This window comes from Lissotriton helveticus, chromosome 2_1 (genome assembly GCF_964261635.1).
Source record: "Lissotriton helveticus chromosome 2_1, aLisHel1.1, whole genome shotgun sequence".
NCBI lineage: Eukaryota > Metazoa > Chordata > Amphibia > Caudata > Salamandridae > Lissotriton > Lissotriton helveticus.
In genome coordinates, this window is record NC_136059.1 from 1,692,324,916 (window position 1) to 1,692,344,113 (window position 19,198).

General features: G+C 43.4%; 1 protein-coding gene across 1 annotated transcript in view; it reads left to right on the plus strand.

The window, feature by feature from the left end:
* The window catches only part of SHOC1 (shortage in chiasmata 1), a 1,878,679-nt gene that overhangs the window by 1,449,907 nt on the left and 409,574 nt on the right, over positions 1 to 19,198 (plus strand). Inside the window, exon 22 of the mRNA XM_078676649.1 lies at positions 14,189 to 14,300. Within this exon, the coding sequence (XP_078532775.1) occupies positions 14,189 to 14,300 (112 nt within the window). The remainder of the gene's footprint in view (positions 1 to 14,188; positions 14,301 to 19,198) is intronic.

A 19,198-nucleotide genomic window follows, 5' to 3' on the forward strand; every position in this document is an offset into this window, starting at 1 on the left:
GATCAGGTTGTGAATCAAGACCAGGAGAGTATTGAAAAGCAGAAAAGAAGCTCTGGAAGCAGGAACAGGAATTCTGAAACTGGGAAGTTAAAGGTAATTGAAGAAGAAGAAGACGAATTACCAAGTACCAGCTATAAAGATGATGTTCCTAACGGAGTGAAACTGCTGAGTAAAGAAGTACCTGAGTCCAGAATTCAAATTTCTGACAGTGAAACTGATGAGAGTGACGAAGATTCTCAAATAAGAAATTTCAGAAAAAGAGCTTGGAGAACAGAGTGTAATGTGACCGAGCCAAAGAAGAAATTACCAGAAAAAGGTGATAACTGGCCGAAAGAAAATGAAGGCCTGAAGTTCAAGTTGGTACACAGATCAAAGGAGCAAATCAACGAGATATCAAGTCAAAAGGATCTTGAAAAGAAAACTGAGTCAGGAAAGAAAATAGAAGTCATTAATAGAAGGGCAAAGAGAATTGTGAAACCAAACCAAAAATATAAGTCACCTGAGTGGACTTATATAATTATTCCACCTGTAGTGGAAATCAATAGTAGCAGTCAGGAAGAAATAGAAGATGACAATAGTGACAACGATTGAAATATTTTCTGTTAAAATTTTAGGTTTTTGTTTTTGGCATAAGGCTGAAGAAATTGTGTTAGGTGACACAAGGTCGAAGAAATTGTGTTAGTTGGAAAACAAATTGTGACATAAGGTCGAAGAAAAGCTGTTAGAAGGTGGGGTTTTCAGAAAAAAAATCTAAAATAGGGGGGTGTTAGAATTTAGAAAATTTAGACAATTTAAAATTTTTGATTTTTGTTTTTCTTTGTTAAATGGTGACAATGCCTTACGTTTTTGTAAATAACAGTTCAAGATGCTCCATCCTTAAGAGATGCTGTAAGATGTCTTTGATTTGTGTGGTTTTAATAATCTTGTTATGGTTAGTTCTAGCTGTCATTTTCCCTTTTGGAATTGACAAGGAAATTTATAAGGTCAATATGACAAGCAAAGCTTCAGGTAAACAAGATAAACATAGTGCAACATGCAAAACTAACAGAGTTATTGATCATAGACCAGAGATTCATCAAGATAGATCTGTTGGTGATTTTTCTAGCAATACTTTTTCAAGACTCCTGGCTAAATATGTAAAGGTCATGGAAGTCAATGATTGTTATATTTGTGTGAAATTGCCTGCTTCTGTTTCAGAGGGAGTCACTTATAATATGCTTCCTCTTACTTATGGCATAACCTGCAGTGTGATAGCTAGCTTATTTTATCAAACTGGTCGTTTAGAGTATTATTATTCTAATTATGATGACATTTTTGCAAACTTGAAAATTGAGAAAAGTCTAAATAAGCACAAACAAGCTAAACAGATGAGGGAATTCTTTATTGTGACAAATGAACTTACCTATGAGTATGCTTTCAGAGATAATTTGACATGTAAATTGAGATCTGAGGTAAAGTCTTTCCTGAATTTAGTTGAGGAGAGAAGAGCAATTTATAAGAGGAACGAAATGCTTAAACAGACCAAATCCAAGTTTTGGCAAAAAGAGGACGAGAAACTTCATGGCAAATCTTTTGAAAATGCTGCTATACACATAGATAAACCAATAAGTGGTAAATTTTGCATTAGAAGAGACAATATTTTGTTTGACAACTAATTTGTGGGTGCGAGTCATTGTGAGGACACTTATCAAATCATGGGGGGTTGGGGATTCAAAGGTGGCAAAGATCCAATTTTTCCTGGGATTTATTTTGTTTGTGGAGATACATCTTACTACAACCTCCCAGATCACTGGTATGGGGCGTGTTTTATAGGATTGGTTTTTCCAAAAATATTTCATGTTGACAGAAATGCAGAAGGTTCATTTGAAATCAGCAAACATTTGAACAGATACAAAAGAGAAAGTTTTTCAGAAATTTTGGGAGACATCTTTGAAGCAGTGATACCTCTAGTAGGTATAACTCTGAATGCAGGTAGAATCAGAAAATTGTCTACAATTGTTGACAGATTGTCAACTGACACAGCTAGTGGTTTTCAATTAGTGGATACTGAGGTTATTGCTATTCGGTCTATGGTAATGCAGAATCGTCTTACTTTAGACATTCTGCTAGCAAAAGAGGGAGGAGTCTGTGCATTTTACATGTCCAACACTGTTGTACTTATATCCCTGATAAGAGTCAGGGTATTGAGATGTATATAAAAAATATCACTGAGCTGCAATCAGAAACTGTTCCCTTAGAAGAGGATGATTTTTCAGAACGTCTGTCCAAAAGATTTCAAGCAATCAAAACCTGGTTTCAAGAGATTGGTGGTTCAATTCTTGGCAAAATACTGACACCTTTATTAGTTATAGTTTTTGTGATACTGTTGTTAAAGATCAGTTGCATGTTACACAAGAGAAAGAAATACCTGAGGGAAAAGAAGAGAATATATAAGAACATAAAGGAACAAGAGAAGCAGATAGAACTGGAAGAGTTTCGTAGAACTCAATATGAGAATTGCAGACAAACAGATGAGACAAGTCTTTAGAAATACGAACACAGTGAAAATCAAACATGTTAATCTATGAGATAACATTTTGCTAAATTTTGGGTGTGGTTTGGTGATTTTGAAATCACCAGATGAGGGAGTTGATGGAGCGAGATTTAGAAATATATTTATTTCAACTCGCAAAGTTAAACTTCCATAATAAATAATAATATTAACATGTGTGAAGTAAGAATTACTAATCAACTTAGATTAAAATTACAGATCATTGCACGTGGGAAACTAATATATGTGCTCATATATGTGCTTTATGTGCAAATGCATGTTTGTTTAAAAATAATAAACTATTTCTGTCTATTGTTTTGTCAATATTAAATGCGGCTGTTTTATTAATGGCATGTGCTTATTTCTGTGTGCTCATGTTTTGTCTTTCCGTTTTAAATGTTGCATAAATCTGTTTGTTGCTTTATTTGCTTCTGCTAGGTAACATAGATTAATGGGTTAATAATTAGCAAAGGTGGGTGGGTAACAGAATGATTTCTAATTCTTGCATTAATTATTCTTTTGTGTTTGTTTATATACTAGTTACTGAGAAAGAGGCTTGAGGCCTAGCTCGTCTTTATTATGCAGTTGGCACAGTCCTGCTCAGAGAAAGCAAAAGCCCAGTGTGGAAAGTTTCTGCCGTGTTAAAAGGAAAAAATGCTAACTTAATTGAATAATGAACTATTCGTGCTTTTGGTCGGATTGGCCAAGGTCAGGAACCGGCAGAGAGATTGTCAAGCTAAGGAAGTCACGGACTGACTATTTCAGATGTTGCAAATTGGAGGAAGCTACGTGACATGAGAAAAAGGGACAATAGACTCTAAGAGAGAGTCGTAACTGGGCGTCAAAAATGTGATGACATATTGTGGTCTGACGAAGTGACAGCCAATCAGAGTTTTGGATGACTGAGAAAAGTATTCATTTTACTTAGATTAGTTAGAGAAAAAGGTATATAAACTGACCCCTTTAGAGGGAGGGTGGCTTCTCGCTTTCCAAATCCAGAAGGGCGTGACGTGCTGTCGGACACTTTGGAGCACGTAAGGATTAATAGGGCTAAATTATTTTTATTCTTTATTTCTTTAGGGCAAAGTGAGTTTTAGACAGGGAAAAAGGGTTTTGGTGATGGAAAAACTGTTTATTCTTCTTTACACATGATATTTGATTCTACTTGAAACTGTCTGACTAATTTGCAATTCCTCAAACCATGCTGCTTAAATAAAAAGATTCTAATAAATGCACTTTTCTTTGAATAAATAGTTAATAAATAAGATTTTTGGAAATACAATCAGGCCTTGTTATTTCATGAATTTTAGTTACCATCAGCAGATCCATTTGCCTAAGTGGCTTAATTAAATGCAATATTTACAAGAACTATAGTGAAGTCATTATACCGCAATTGTATATAAATGTGTATATAATTTGTGAATAAGTTTTATTAATTAGGTCACATGATTCAGTTGCTCAAAATATGTCCTGTTAGTTTATGGGCCTTGTGAGTGTATATATTTAATGGTGAGTATTGTGGAGTTGGGTAGTGTTGTTAGGACATATTTTCTATATGGGCGCTGGATCAGATGCATTCCATTCATTTTCAGGCAAGACTGTACTACCTACCCTTTCTAGGTTAGCACCTTTTTTGGCACAAAGGCTCATAGCTCACTCAAGCAATTCACACAAAACAGAACTACAGCATGTGCTGTATAGTTGATCTTGCTATCCAAAACAATTTTAGACCAACAGTATTATAAATGTAAAGGATACACTTATCAGAATATCAACCAGTACCACCCCCTGAGCAATGTTTGAAACATACAGATGCATAGGAACAAGTTGGGTTGTGTAGCAGCACCTCTTTACTTCCTCGTCTGCCTCCTCAAACCCATTCACCGCTTAATGATTTTGCTCAGAAGTGGGTTGGCATCTCTGTTGGCAGGAGCATGAAAGATTTCTTGAACGGGTAGAAGCAGATTACTCTGGTTCTGTGGATCCTTCAAATTATTCATTTTGGTTACTCCCTGACATTTTGTAGTAGGCCCAGAGGTAGGCCCAGAGCTGTTCCTCCTATCCCTCCTTTCTACCTCCCATACAAATATATTGATGAGAGAGCTTTCCAAACTTCCAGAAAAGCAGAGGTCTCACCTAAATCTTTGATTGCTGAACAGATTTCTGAGATTCTTCAGGTGCTTCGGGATCAGTAATATAATTCAACACCCTGTTTGAGAATGTCACAAAAAAGTTAATGGAATTCCTCGTTGAAGAACCTGCCCCTGCATCCCCTTAGCTTTTCACGGATAATCAAATCCACCTTTAAAGAACGGACCATATTCCCCTTGCAGGCGGCAACAGGAATTTTGAACAGATGTGGTCAGTTGATAAATTTGGCCACATATATGCTAAATCTGTCACTGATTCACAAGGTCATTAGAACAATGTTAGGAACCACCTGCCTTTGTGTCTTTACTCTGCCAAAGATAAGCAAGGATATCTGACATATGATCAGTTCTCTTCTTGTCTACTTCTGTTTTTCAGGTTGACTTTTTCACTTCTTGATCTTATAGACTTGTGCTTTCTTCTAATTCCTTAGGCACCTGTAAAATTGGTCAGTAGGTTTTACAACAGAATTCCCTTCATCTGAATGTAATGAAAATGATGTTAACAGACAGAGGAACTTAGACTAAAGCTGTGTACTCTAGCAGGTGTAACATTTTCTCATTGTGGTGGTCAATTGAGAGCGTTGATTTTCAGTCTTCTGCCATTCCAACCATCATGTGATTCGCATTATCGTTAAAGGCCAAGGATTTGAACATTAGAACTGTAAATAAAAATCTAGCCACAGTCCCTGGATTCAACAGGTTGCTTTTACGGTTTATCTATTGTGTCAAAATTCTTGAAGGCCTAAGGAATTGGAACCATTCTAAACAATTTGGTGTTCCTCTAAGGGATGTGGGTTTGGTTCTAATATTCAAACCCCTGCACTGCTGCCCCTTAGACATGTTACAATGAAGCCGTTCTTCCTTTTGCATTAAATTAGCCTGGAGGGTGGGGGTTGAAGGCAGTTTTTTCCTCTCCACCTCATGCCCGGTTCTACCAGTACAGAATAGTTTTAAAAGTTACACTTTCCTTTCAAAGGTCATTTTAGATCTCCATCTTTCTTAAAATATCGCTCTTCCAACCTTGTATCTTCTTCCTTATACTTCTGAAGCGGAGGACCATTTGCACATTTGCATAGATTTGTCTATAAGAGAGCCCTTTCTTTACTTATAACACAGGCATTGAGAATAGATAAGCCATTTATACATCTGGTTATCAGGTGCAAGCGAAACAAAAGCTTCCATATTCCTGAAGGTGAAGTACTCATTCAATCAAACGTACAATCGCTATCTCTGCTCCTTGGGGGAGTCCGTGTTTGTGCATTTGCCTAGAGGCTACTTTGGCACTTATTTAGACTGTACCTATTTTTATAGCTTCCTTGACACAAAGTGAGGAACCACTTGCTTTGTATATGCAGCCTTGCAGTGTTCTCATTCATAATTAACTGATTTTTCTCTGCCGTCCCTCCTTCTGGGATGCTGCTTCATGAGTTGGTAAATATGAGGAATATCTGGGAAGGAGTATCTATTAGACAAACAAGTTACTTAACTTTGGTAATGTGATTTCTGGTGGATACATATCTTCTTCATATTCCTCATGCCATTCCCACCTCCCTTCTTGCTGAGAGGATGCCGTTCTTCATTGGTTCATTCAAGCAGATATTCCTCTTTAATATGAATTTTGCTTGGCTCAGCTTTTTTTCTATGCTGGCCTCTGGGATTCATGAAATTCAATGTGTAATTGATGTTACCGATGAACGCCTTAGGGACCTACGGCATCGCTTCTGAAGATGATGTTTCACAGCTCCAAAGGAGACACAGCAACAGTGCCACCTGGCCTAGTTGATGGAGAGTTGCTAAAAAATCGTCCACAGCAAGCCTTGTGTATTTAAAAGCGTTAAAGATGAGACAATGTGTAGACATATAATTTGGAACGTTACTAGTAATTAATGTGTTCATTTTTAAATTCCTTGAGAAAGTGCTAATTTCAAAGCGGTTTCCACTAGTGCAATTTCCTTCTCTTACAATGATAGCACAGTGGAAGAAATTTTGCTCCGGTATTAACTTTTCTTGCAGAACTTAGAAGGTTTTCAGTTACCACCCAACTGGTGTTTGGAAATGTACCTATGTGGCAGTGTGCTATGGAAAGGGTGGCCTACACAAATGAAAATGTTAATTGGTGTATTTTAATCCATAGATGTTCTCTCCAAGGTGGCCCGCCCAAGGCAGATTTACGCCCAGTTTGGTGAGAAAAACCAACACCTTCTTGGCACTAACACTCTAAGGGGCTTATTTACAAGCCCCATGTGCAGCCAGTGTGTCACTTTTAATATGGGAAAAAGTGACGTATCGGCAGCGCAAGGGGCTTGTAAATAAGTCCCTAAATATCTTAGATTTCACTCTGACCTATTGGGCTTTACACAGAGTTAGGTGTTAATATAGAATCCTCCGATTTCTGAAGGAAATTCTAAATCCTGAGCCAGATTTACTTCATTGTAGTATGGTGGTAAATCCACTGATGAAATTCCCACCATCTTTGGAAGGTGGAGGAAATTCTGGCTGTAGATTTTTCTCCAGCGAGCACACTAAGGGGCTTAAATTACAAGCACCTTGTGCTGCCAGTGCGTCACTTTTAGCATGGGAAAAAGTGAAGTACCGGTTTGTAAATAAGCCCCTAAATCTGGAGGACAATCCCTGTGGATTTCATTCACCTTAGTATGGTAGTGAATCGGCCAGCAGAATTTCCTCCACCATGATATGATGGATACACGTTTGTTGGTGGATTCTAATACAGATTTGAGTGCTCATTTAGAGTACATCCGGTACTTGGTCCACCTGGGCAGCAGAGGGAAGTTCTCTGCTGCCGTGCCAGAAGACTAACCACCATACTGAGAGATCTACTGCAAGCAGACGGAGATCTCTTTGCCTTCAGCAAAGCCACCACCACGTGTGGCCCTTTTAAGGCACATATGCTTTGTCGATTGAACCCCATATTTAATTCTTCAGTTGAGCAAAGATTTTTTTTTCTTCTTCAACAACATACTCACAAAGTGGAATTTTGTTAAACAAAAAATAAATGTCGCTGACATGCTGAACGTTTTCTCCCAGAAAACTTTGTAATATCTATGTTTTTCTGTTTGGGACATGATATATCATGTGGAAAACCTTGTAGAATTGTTTTACAAACAAACTAATTCACAGCAGATCTCGTCTGCTGTTCCAAACCAGTTATTTCACTTCACTAATGTATCTACGATGTTACTAAAAGACCTGTGTGGCTTATCTTTCTTGTGAAATTCAAAATCATTCTTAAATTATAGAGACAAATTTTCACTTCTGAAAGTTCATCTCAGCTGCCTTTTTACTAATTAAAGTCTCTTGGATCTCCTGAATCTAGGTCATTTGTTTCCATTTAGTGTGCCTCCTTTTTAGGTCTCGGCTAGCGAAAGGCTGCGCTTGCGCAGTCTCGCTCCGAAACTTTATGTCTTAGAGTATGGGGGCTTAAACCTGCCCCTCTTCTCCATTGGCTGGCTTCCTAAACGGAGGTTAGCCATTGGAGAAGAGGCCCAAGTGTTGTCATTCTTTGTATCTAAGCCCCGTCCTTTTCTGATTGGGGGGGCGTGTTTTTTTACTTTCTTTCTCTGCTATAAACAACAGTCAAAAACACGCCCCCAGTCTGAAAAGGCAGGGGCTTTTACAACCGAGAAAGAAAGTAAAAAACACGTCCCCAATCGCAAAAGGACAGGGCTTAGATACAAATGGCAGTGCTTGTTTTTCTTCTTGTTGTTCCCCTCCTAGAGCAACGGGTGAGCATCGAACGCTCCACCCGCCTGTCATAGCCTTCTGGTCTACAATGGCCTATCAGATATCAAGTAATAACATTGCACATAATGTAATACCCCCGTAACATGCAGGGTCACTATGCGTCTCTCGTACAGCAGTCACTGAGAACACCGGTGCCAGTCAAATGGGCACACCCAGCCAGAAAAGAACAGACTATCAATAGTGAGTAGTCGGCCGTGAACAGGCTTTCAGTAGTGAGCAGACGGTCCGTCACCTGGCTCCCTGAACGAACTGATCCAACAATCACTCAGGCAGACCACTAGAGATCAGTCCTGCTTCGCGCCACCACCCTTTTAATCCAGATGGCGCCTATTCTGGTCAGCCCAGCCCCGTAGAGGATTATAATCCATTCCAGAAAGGTAGTCCGTCATTAGCTGTCGCCCGCCAACTTCCTCAAAATCGGCTCGGGAAGAGGTAAGTAAATAAACTCCACAGCTCAGGATTTACGATGTGCTTTACATTAGCGAACGTTAGATCAAATGATCCATTTCTACGTCAGTTTACACATTGTGGTACCGCCCACTCCCAGGTAGTTCCCAGAATATTCTTATCTGTGGGATTGGTTGTTATGTAACCCGGAAGTGGTAACATTTCAGAAACGTGATATCCATTTTAAGATGAGCGCGGGACAACATACTAAGCTGAATTCATGGAAGATCATTGTAAGTAATATTTGAATGATTGTTTATTACGGGATTTCTATCATACTTAGCAGTTGGAGGCACGACGACCCCGTGAGACCATTGTTTTTTCAATGCAAAGGAACACAGCATTCGGGTCAAAGACATTCATTCCACAGGGGAGGGGGCTATTTGCAGCACGCGATATCGTCGGCACAAGGAGCGGCGTGTTTCCTTTGGGAAATCAGAGTAATTAAGGAGGGACAGTCAACTGGGGGATGTCCTGGGAGGGACAGTCCAGGTGAAATACCCCACAAAGGACCACTGCAGTTGTTCCCTTCAAAGCCATTGTGTAACGCCTCAGAGGCCATAGCTTTGACCCTGGTGTGAAAGAACAATTTTAGTTGGGGAAAAACACAGATCTGTAAACCGTCTCGGCAACGCGTGCCAATCCCGCTGCACTTCAATGTAAAGTTCAAGATGGACCAGCTTTTCACACTACGAGAACTCTAGCAACACTTTGAAAGGCGAACAGTTTAGAAGCTTGCATGCACTGTAGGTGATGGCAACTATAAAAGCAAACGGTTACTGTGCACTCTGACACTAGATTAAAATGTGATCCGTGTTGTGCGCCTGCACTTGCACTGATACCGAATGGAGGTTTTATGATGGATATCGGAGTCTACCACATATACTGAAGGGCGTCTGCGGGTGTGCGCAGTCCTTAAACTGTTAGGGTTTTTAACAAAAGTCCTCTGGAAATGCTGATCTGGCTTGAGCTGTGCTCCGGAAACACATTGCGCTAATGAATACGTACAATCGCCAGCTTCCTACACCATCGGCTTCGTCACTTATTGCAAGAGGCGGCAAACGTGTCTGTCACTTGCAAAACTCCGGCGAGTACACCCTTGCAAAGTCCAGAAGATTTGTAAACAAATACACACACACCCATCTACTCCATAGCTCGTAGGAGATATTTACAGCTGCATTTATAGTGTGGTTCAGTGAGTATATAAGTGATTGGTTTGGAGGGAATGCCCCTGCCCTTTGTGGTTTCGCGCTTCTCGATTCATACCTTTGTTTGCATTATGAAACCTGCATTGTCTACACAAAACGGGCGCCCTTGGAGCATTGCGTCAGTCCCCTGCAACAGCGAGGGCTCGGCAAATGCAGCAGTGCTGTACATTTTTAATAGTCACCTGTGAGAACTGGAAAATGAAGACAGCGTAACACAATCACAATTGAATTCACTTGAACGAGGGAACCCTATAAAAAAAAGAATACTTGAAAGTAACGAGTTGCGTCACATCGTTTTTAAAAATATTTTCTTCAAAATCGCTTTTTCAAGCGAATACAATTTCTATACTTTGAAAGAAAAAAATATGACTGTTTTCGCTGGCGCCGAATGGATGATTTAATTACACAGCCATTGCCACAAAAATTCGGTGTAGGTGTCTTAAAAGTAATTAAATGTTGCTATTTTTTATAGTTACTTGCTTAAACGATTGAAGAGGGGTAAGAAAAAGTCCTCTGCCTCTTTTTGAGTATCGAGAGATACTGCAATTACTGGAATATAGTTTATTCTTGAAAAAACAAATTTTATGTATTTCTGGTAAACAGTTTGCTTATGAATGGACCTTGTTTGCCAGTGTCCCGGTAATATGGCGTACTGCCAGGTTTAATTTCTTGCAGGGCTAAATCTGTGGCATCCATGTTCCTATATATAAAACGAAATTGCCATTTTCCACTACGTCTAATGGTCAGTGTCTGTTCTAACCCAGTATGTTTATCAGACTGTATGACTGTTAAAGGAATTACAGCAGGTGCAGTTCTCCGAATGATTTGCTGCGTAATGCAAATGAGCAGAAGACCTCTGGCTTATGTAGCCTCCATTTTCTAGACATGTTGCAGCTGGTTTGGATTAAAGGGGCCTATTTTATACATGCTGACTTAATTTTGACATCACACCTTGGACGCACATGCTGTTTACTATAATAAATTAAAAGTTGCCTATGGATGGAAAACGGTTTTGTGATGATTGCAGTCCCTTGTACAATGGATTTAAATGGAAACAATTTGATTGAGGGGAAAAAACAACTCTGACCTGGGCTGGCTCCCCAGGGATTGTGGTGTGAAGTCTTTCAAGGATGGGGGACACTGAGATACCTCATATAATTGCCTGTTCTCCGTTGACATCAATAAAGAGGAGTCAACTGTATGCAAATCCAAACTGATGCTAGTCACATAGTGCAAACCGGCTGCTTTTAATAATGTTTCCTATGTTATACTGTGGACCCAGCGTTGGATTGGTAACGCGGGCATTCCGGCAATGCCCGAGGGGCCGGTGTCCGAGTTCCTGCGTAGGCTGCGCTTGCGCAGTCTCACTGGGGAGATCTCATGTTTTGGAGTGTGGGGCTTGAACCCGCCCCTCTTCTCCATTGGCTGGCTTCCTAAACGGAGGCCAGCCATTGGAGGAGAGGGGCGTCTGTCTGTTTAAGCCCCGTGTTTTTGGTATTGAGGGGCGTGTTTGTTTAGGTTCTTTTTCTCCTCTTACCACTGGCTGGAATTTTACATTCCAGCCAATGGGAAGAGGAGAGAAAGAGAAACACGCCCCCCAGTCCGAAAATGTCGGGGCTTTTCGGAGAGCCATTTCTGCTGGACCGCCGCCGGAAGAAGTAGAGAAGCTGCCGAGTCCTCCGCCCCAGCCAATGAGTGCTCGCTTTTCTTGCCTCTGTTCCCTGATTGTGCCCGTTTTCTTGCCTCCCTGTTCCCTTGTTGTGCCTGCTTTTCTGCCCCCCCTGTTCCCTTGTTGTGCTTGCTTTTCTGCCCCCCTGTTCCCTCGTTGTGCGTGCTTTTCTGCCCCCCTGTTCCCTCATTGTGTATGCTTTTCTGCCCCCCCTGTTCCCTCATTGTGCCTGCTTTTCTGCCCCTCCTGTTCCCTCGTTATGCTTGCTTTTCTGCCCCCGTTCCCTCGTTGTGCGTGCTTTTCTGCCCCCCTGTTCTCTCGTTGTACTTGCTTTTCTGCCCCCCTGTTCCCTCGTTGTGCGTGCTTTTCTGCCCCCCATTCCCTCATTGTGCTTGCTTTTCTGCCCCCCTGTTCCCTAGTTGTGCTTGCTTTTCTGACCCCCTGTTCCCTCGTTGTGCGTGCTTTTCTGCCCCCTGTTCCCTCGTTGTGCGTGCTTTTCTGCCCCCTGTTCCATCGTTGTGCGATCTTTTGAGCCCCCTGTTCCCTCGTTGTGCTTGCTTTTCTGCCCCCCCTGTTCCATCGTTGTGCTTGCTTTTCTGCCCCCCCCTGTTCCCTCGTTGTGCTTGTTTTTCTGCCCCCTATTCCCTCGTTGTGATCGTTTTTTCTGGCCTCTGTTCCCTTTGTGTGGCTCTGTGTGTGTGTGTGTGTCTCTCTGTGTGTGTGTCGGTGTGTGTGTGTGTGTGTGTGTGTGTCTCTGTGTGTGTGTGTGGCTCTGTGTGTGTGTGGCTCTGTGTGTGTGTGTGGGGGGGCTCTGTGTGTGTGTGTGTGTGGCTCTCTGTGTATGGTTCAGTGTGTGTGTGTGTGGGTGTGTGGCTCTGTATGTGTGTGTGGCTCTGTGTGTGTGGGGGGGACTCTGTGTGTGTGTGTGTGTGTGTGTGGCTCTCTGTGTGTGGCTCTCTGTGTGGCTCTGTGTGTGTGTGTGTGGCTCTCTGTGTGTGGCTCTCTGTGTGTGTGGCTCTGTGTGTGTGTGTGTGTGGCTCTGTGTGTGTGGCTCTGTGTGTGTGTGTGTGGCTGTGTGTGTGTGTGTGTGTGTGTGTGTGTGGCTCTGTGTGTGTGTGTGGCTCTGTGTTTGTGGGGCTCTGTGTGTGTGGGGCTCTGTGTGTGGGGGCTCTGTGTGTCTGGGGCTCTGTGTGTGTGTGTGTGTGGCTCTCTGTGTGTGTGGGTGTGTGTGTGGCTCTGTGTGTGTGTGTGTGTGTGTGTGACTCTCTGTGTGCGGCTCTCTGTTGTTGGCTCTCTGTGTGTGGCTCTGTGTGTGTGTGTGTGTGGCTCGCTGTGTGTGTGTGGCTCTCTGTGTGTGGCTCTGTGTGTGTGTGTGTGTGTGTGGCTTTGTGTGTGTGTGTGTGAGGCTCTCTGTGTGTGTGGCTCTGTGTGTGTGTGCCTTTGTGTGTGTGTGTGTGTGTGTGTGTGGCTCTGTGTGTGTGTGTGTGTGTGTGGCTCTGTGTGTGGCTCAGTGTGTATGTGGCTCTGTGTTTGTGGGGCTCTGTGTGTGTGTGGGGCTCCGTGTGTGTGGGGCTCTGTGTGTGTGGGGCTCTGTGTGTGGGGGGCTCTGTGTGTGGGGGGCTCTCTCTGTGTGTGTGTGGCTCTCTGTGTGTGTGGGTGCAAATGCAATGGGTCTCGCATTTGCGAGAGATTAAGCTATTGACATTGTACATGACAATGCCATTTATTTATCTGTTTTCAAAACCAACACATAAATAAAATGTTGTCATTTACAATGCAAATAGCTCTAACTTTAGCAAAGGCGAGACCGTTGCATTGTGAATGCTTGTTTCATTATTGATTCCATCTGAGGCATTGGAACATTTCTATCATGTCCATCTTATTTATCAATCACGTTTTTGCTTGATTAAATTGATTACAATTATATCAAGTTTCGTTCTGCAGAACCCAGGCACTTCAACATGGAATTCAATTCCGGGCTGCCAAGGCTGTAAAGGGCCCTGATGTATGAATATTTTGTACTTCTATAAATATGCATATTGGGATATTGAATTGTCCAATGCCTGATGCTTCCATTCGCTTCTTTGCATGAACATATTTAATACAAGTTTGTTAACATTATAGGCATCTGATGGGGACTGTATTAGTGTAGCATTAAACGCATTTAATACATCATCCATCACTCGTTTAAAATATCAAAATGACTTTATATTGCATACCAGTGCATTTCCTTTGTGCAGTTATTTATTTCAGTTTAAAGCGTAAAAGAGTGAAAGGTTTGAGAAATGTAAACTCCAGGTAATTAAAATAGATTGACCAATATGTTTAAGTTTATTCTATGACCATGGATCCGCCTAACCATTTGTGAACCGTATGCATCGCTGCAGTGACACAAGCCAGTTCCTATTTACTTTTCCTACAGGTACAACGTCACGTTTATAGAAAGAAGATGCAACGAGTCTTTACAACAGTTAGGTGGGACGGACAGATATGTTGTGATCACCGTGGATGAGTGTACCGCCATCTTTATGCAGGTATGATAGCATTTTCAGGCTTTATCAGATTAGGATTATAGACATTTATGGAATAACATAGAGCAAAAAACTGCCTCTCTGCAAACATTTTCACTAAAACTGCCTACTGTTAACTCAGGTGGAGTAAAGGGTGCATATCGGTACCAACATTCAACGAAATATTATATGAATTTAATTGCAAAACTTTACAAATTTACAGAGAAAAAAATTGGGTAAAATTTCAGCAGGATGGGAATGTATGAGTTAAGTGTCCTGTTTTCAGTGTTTTCTTTTGTGAATTACAGTGGGTGTTTTCCATTTTTTTTGGTGCAAATTCTGAACAAAATTGCCTATCAGTGTTTATACACTTTAGAACCATAAACTTATGTTAGAGTCAAATGGTTACAGAACTACTAAATATAACTTTTATTGTGGCAGATCAGTCTCCACCTTGAGGACACATGCATAGCAGCTTGTACTTGTCATTTCTCAAACAATTTCGAAAGCCAGAGATATGGTTTTAGGTTCTCCATATGGTGATCAGCCTCATGATTTGATTTTTAACATACATATTGGCTAAAATTGACAACGCAAAGTAGCTAGGTTGACTTTGAATGCTGCAATAATGAGCAGGAGCAGTAGCTTGCACATTGGCTGCGATCTTGGTAACAAAACAGCATCTGCATTTACACAGCACATAAGTGTTTTATACGCTTTGCATTGTCTCTAGTCCAGTCGCAGATTCCTAATCTTAGAATTAGCCGCAGGTGTCAGACTGGATCCGGAGATTTTTTAATGAGCAGTACCCCTGTGCTTCAGTAGGTTGCGTCGTTCGGCTCTTCATGGCGTCATCGGTGTCATTCACGCCGAATGGGACATGTGCGGTGCCTATATTGGCACCACCCCACCAACGTCAGCCCTTTTCTCTCAGCACCAGTTAGTGCAGTTCCGGAGAGAGCTACCCCCAGTACATTTTTTACTGACCATTTTCGGCTTTTGGTCCAGATTTTTCTCCAGGTGCGGCAGGATGTCAACTAAGAAGGCCGGCTTTAAACCCTGCGACGCCTGTCAACTTGTTTGCCTCTGGTGTCTCAAGCACAACCACAAGGCTACGTACTACCTGCATTGACTGCCACGTCATGCTCCCTCAAGCTCCTTGTCGCCCAACGTGTGACACCGCAACCGTCTCGATCCCGGCCGAGATGAAGGTCCAAGGATCGGTCACGGAGCCCAAGATCTTCATCACACTCTAAATCGTCTTTGAGTAAGTCCCACATGTGTATGAAGAATAAGAAGCCGAAGAGGCCTTCGACTTCTCCCCATCTTTTGAAGTCATCCGAAGAGAGGTCATTTAAGGTCTGGCTCCATGGTTGAGACTGGACCTGTGCCAGCTTCACGCCTCCCCGAGTTTCTGTGAGCTGGAGCTACCCCCACCCAACTCCACCAGGTTTATTTATTTTGTAGTTTTATAGAGTGCGAACCAGACCCGTGAGGGTATCAGAGCGCTTTACAGGCTTGAGTGGGAGGAATACAAGTTGTGAGGATGGGAGGGATCACATTGGGAGAGCCAAGCATACATTGTAAGGGGGAGCACACAGTCTTAAGTCCAAGCTACATGTGGGATAAAATTAAAGCAGAATATACAGGAGGTGCACACCGTCAAAGGTCCAATCTACATGTGGGATAAAAAATTAAAGCAGATAAAAATTAAAGCAGGCAGGTATAATATACACGCTGTATCATCTCATGGGGGGATGCCCCAGAGTGCAGAAAAATATGTCATCGGTGGAGGTCGTGGATAATACCGAGGAGGAGGGTGGAACAAGTCGATGAGGTGATTGAAAAGTATTCTTTAGGTGAGGTATTTTCCCATTAAGAAGGTTTTGGTCTCCTTCTTAAAGTGTGCCAGGGACGGAAGTCTTCTGATGGAGGGAGGAAGAGAGTTCCAGATTCTGTGTGCGGCCCCAGAGAAGGCCAGATTGCAGTTTTTTTTCTTCTGGAAGCGTGCTGGTTGCAGCAGCAGGTTTTTGGCAGATCAGGAGTTTCTGGCTCCTCCGGATATCAGGAGTTTTTGTGCGAGAAATGTAGGGGAATTCGAGTATAGAGCTTTGTGAGTGATGCAGGCTAGTTTAAATTGTATTCTGGTTTCTAGGGGAAGCCAGTTCAGAGCTTTGAGGTGGGGAGAGATGTGGTAAAATTTTCTTGAGCCCGTTAGGAGTCTGGAGGCGGTGAGGAGGCAGGCTTTCAATGGGGCCAGAGAATTTTTGGGTAGCCCTGCGAGAGTAGAGCATTCATATTCAAGTCTGGAAATGACTAGGGCCTGGGTTGCCGTTTTAAGGTCGGAGGCATCGAGGAAGGGTTCTAGGTTTCTTAGGTAGCTCAGGTGGAATCAAGCCATTTTGGCCATAGAGTTTATATGGCCTTGCATATTCAGGCTGCCGTAAAGGGTTATACCAAGGGATTTTGCCGAGTCCACAATGGTAGGAGGGCAGTTTAGTGCCGTGCATATTTGGGCTGCCTGTTCCCGCTGACGTGTCTACGTGGCCCTTGGGTTCAGGAGGAGCCCCATTGGTTATCTGCCGGATGTTCCACTCTTGGTTCCAGTCAGGTCTCTTGGATCAAAGGATGGATCCGGGACAAGTGCCGGTGTTACCAACTTGACCTTTTCTGGCACCAGTTCCAATGCCAACGCTACCGGGGGGCTTTGTCCTCATTCTCACCCCTGACACGGAGTTGAAGGGGCATTGTCCAATGGGAACTCTAGCATTGACTAGAGCCATGTGTTTAATACCAGAATCTGAGCCCTGTTCTTAAAAGGTGGGACCTGGGGAGGACTAGGAGGGGTTGCTGAACCCTGAAGAATACTAGCCTCTAGACCCCAACATGGACTGGTGTAACGAATTGAAGACCTCAGCGGACTGTGCACCTTTCCAGATACTGACATGCTCTCTCCCCCTACCATGGCTACAGAGGTGAGGGCTTCTTTTGCTATGGTGGTGAGAAGGGTGACTGAGGTCCTAGACCGTATCCTACCCTCAGTGACAGTCAAGACTAACTTCTTGTCGGAGGTGCTTCATCCGCGAGTGACAGCTTCTCCCATTGTTAATGAAGCCCTCACGAAAATCTTGCTGGGGACTTGGTTGAAACCCTGCGCATGGCTTTTGTGAACAGGACGATTGCATGCCGCCACCTCCCCGCCCCAGGAGATCCCACCTTCTTCGCATAACACCCTACACGGGAGAGCTTGGTGGTCAAAGCCTCCACTTCCAGTGTAAATCCTGGCACTTTCCCTATCAGCCTAGTGGATAGGGATATCTTTTGAAAGAAAATGTTTTCTTTCACAAGCCTGGCTCTGTGGTCTGCGAACACCACGTCCCTTCTGGGCCATTACTCCCATGCCCTGTGCGATTCTATTGCGCAAGTGCTGCTCTTGGTCCTATAGGAGGCCCGGGCCATACTCTGCCAAGCTATGTCTGATGGGAGACAGGCAGTGAAGCTCATGATTTGATGTGGCCTTGACACGACTGACTTGCAGTGCAGAGCGCTTTGTTCATCAGTTGCCTTATGGCGTCACGTCTGGCTGAGAGCAACTAGCTCTTCCGAGATGTCCAAGAGTCGCTTATGGAAATGCCCTTTGATGGCTTCGATCTCTTCGAAGTGAAGGCGGTCTCAGCTCTGGACCGCTTCAAGGATAGCAGAGCTAGGGCTTTTCCATGGCCCCTCGTCAAACCCAGTCGGCTTTTTGCTCCATTCGTGGCCACGAAATGGGTTTTCTGCCACGTCTTTACCAGCCCAGCCACCACTGTGCACATGCTTCCAGCCTCTACTTGGCCGATGATGTGATACTCCCATACCCTGAGAGTTGGGCAGCCAGAGGTCGGGGCAAGTCCACCTCTCCCCCAGCAGCTGAAGCCTTCAAACCCCTTGAGTTTGTCCTCTTATCACCTGCGCGGCTGTGGGTCTATAACATCAAACTGCTGGGTTCTTCAATTATCCGAAGGGGCTACTCCCTCCCCTTTGTGACTACCTCTCCACCTATGTCACCCTCTTGCAACAGGCTGACCACATCTCCTTGCTTTGCCAGAAAGTGACGCTCTTTTGACCAAGGGAGTCAAGAAGAGGGTGCCAAAGCCAGAAGTAGGTTGGGGTTGTTGCTACTTCCTGGTGCCCAAGAAGGACTAAGGCCTTTTTCCTGTCCTAGAACTGTGGCCTCTCAATTTCTTCTTCATAAAGGAGAACTTCAAAATGCTCATGCTTGCTCAAGTCCTGATTGTCCAGGACCCCAGAGACTGGAAGGTAGAGTTGGACTTGCAGGACATTCACTTCCATACTTCCATCCTGGCTGCCCACAGGCGTTATCTTTGGTTCACGGTGGGCCACAAAAACGTTCAGTTTGCCATGCTTCCTTTTGGCCTTACCAGTGCCCCTCAGTTGCTTACTAAGGTGATGGCGGTGGTTGCATCTTATCTGTGGAGATCAGGAGTGCCAGTCTTCCCCTATATCGATGACTGGCTGTTAAAGGCGGGCTTGCACCAGGCTTTCTTCTCCCACCTTCAGACTACGGAGGACCCCTGAACTCGCTGGAGTTCATTATCAAGTTACTGAAGTTACACCCAACTCCTCTCGGATGCTCCCTTTCATCTGAGCTTTTCTGGACCCGTGCAGTTTTCGGCCTATCCTCCCGAATGGTAAGTCCAGAGCATTCAGGCTATGATACCAATGATTTAGCCTCTATCCTGGATTTCAGAGAGACTGGTCCTGAGGCTGCTGGGCCTAATGGCCTCCTGCATCCTGCTTTTGAGACATGCCCGCTGGCATATGCAGGCTCTGCAGTGGGACCTGACGTTTCAGTGGGCGCAGCATCAGGGGAATCTCTTTGAAATCATCCCGATCTTGGAGGGTACTGCTAAAGATCTGCT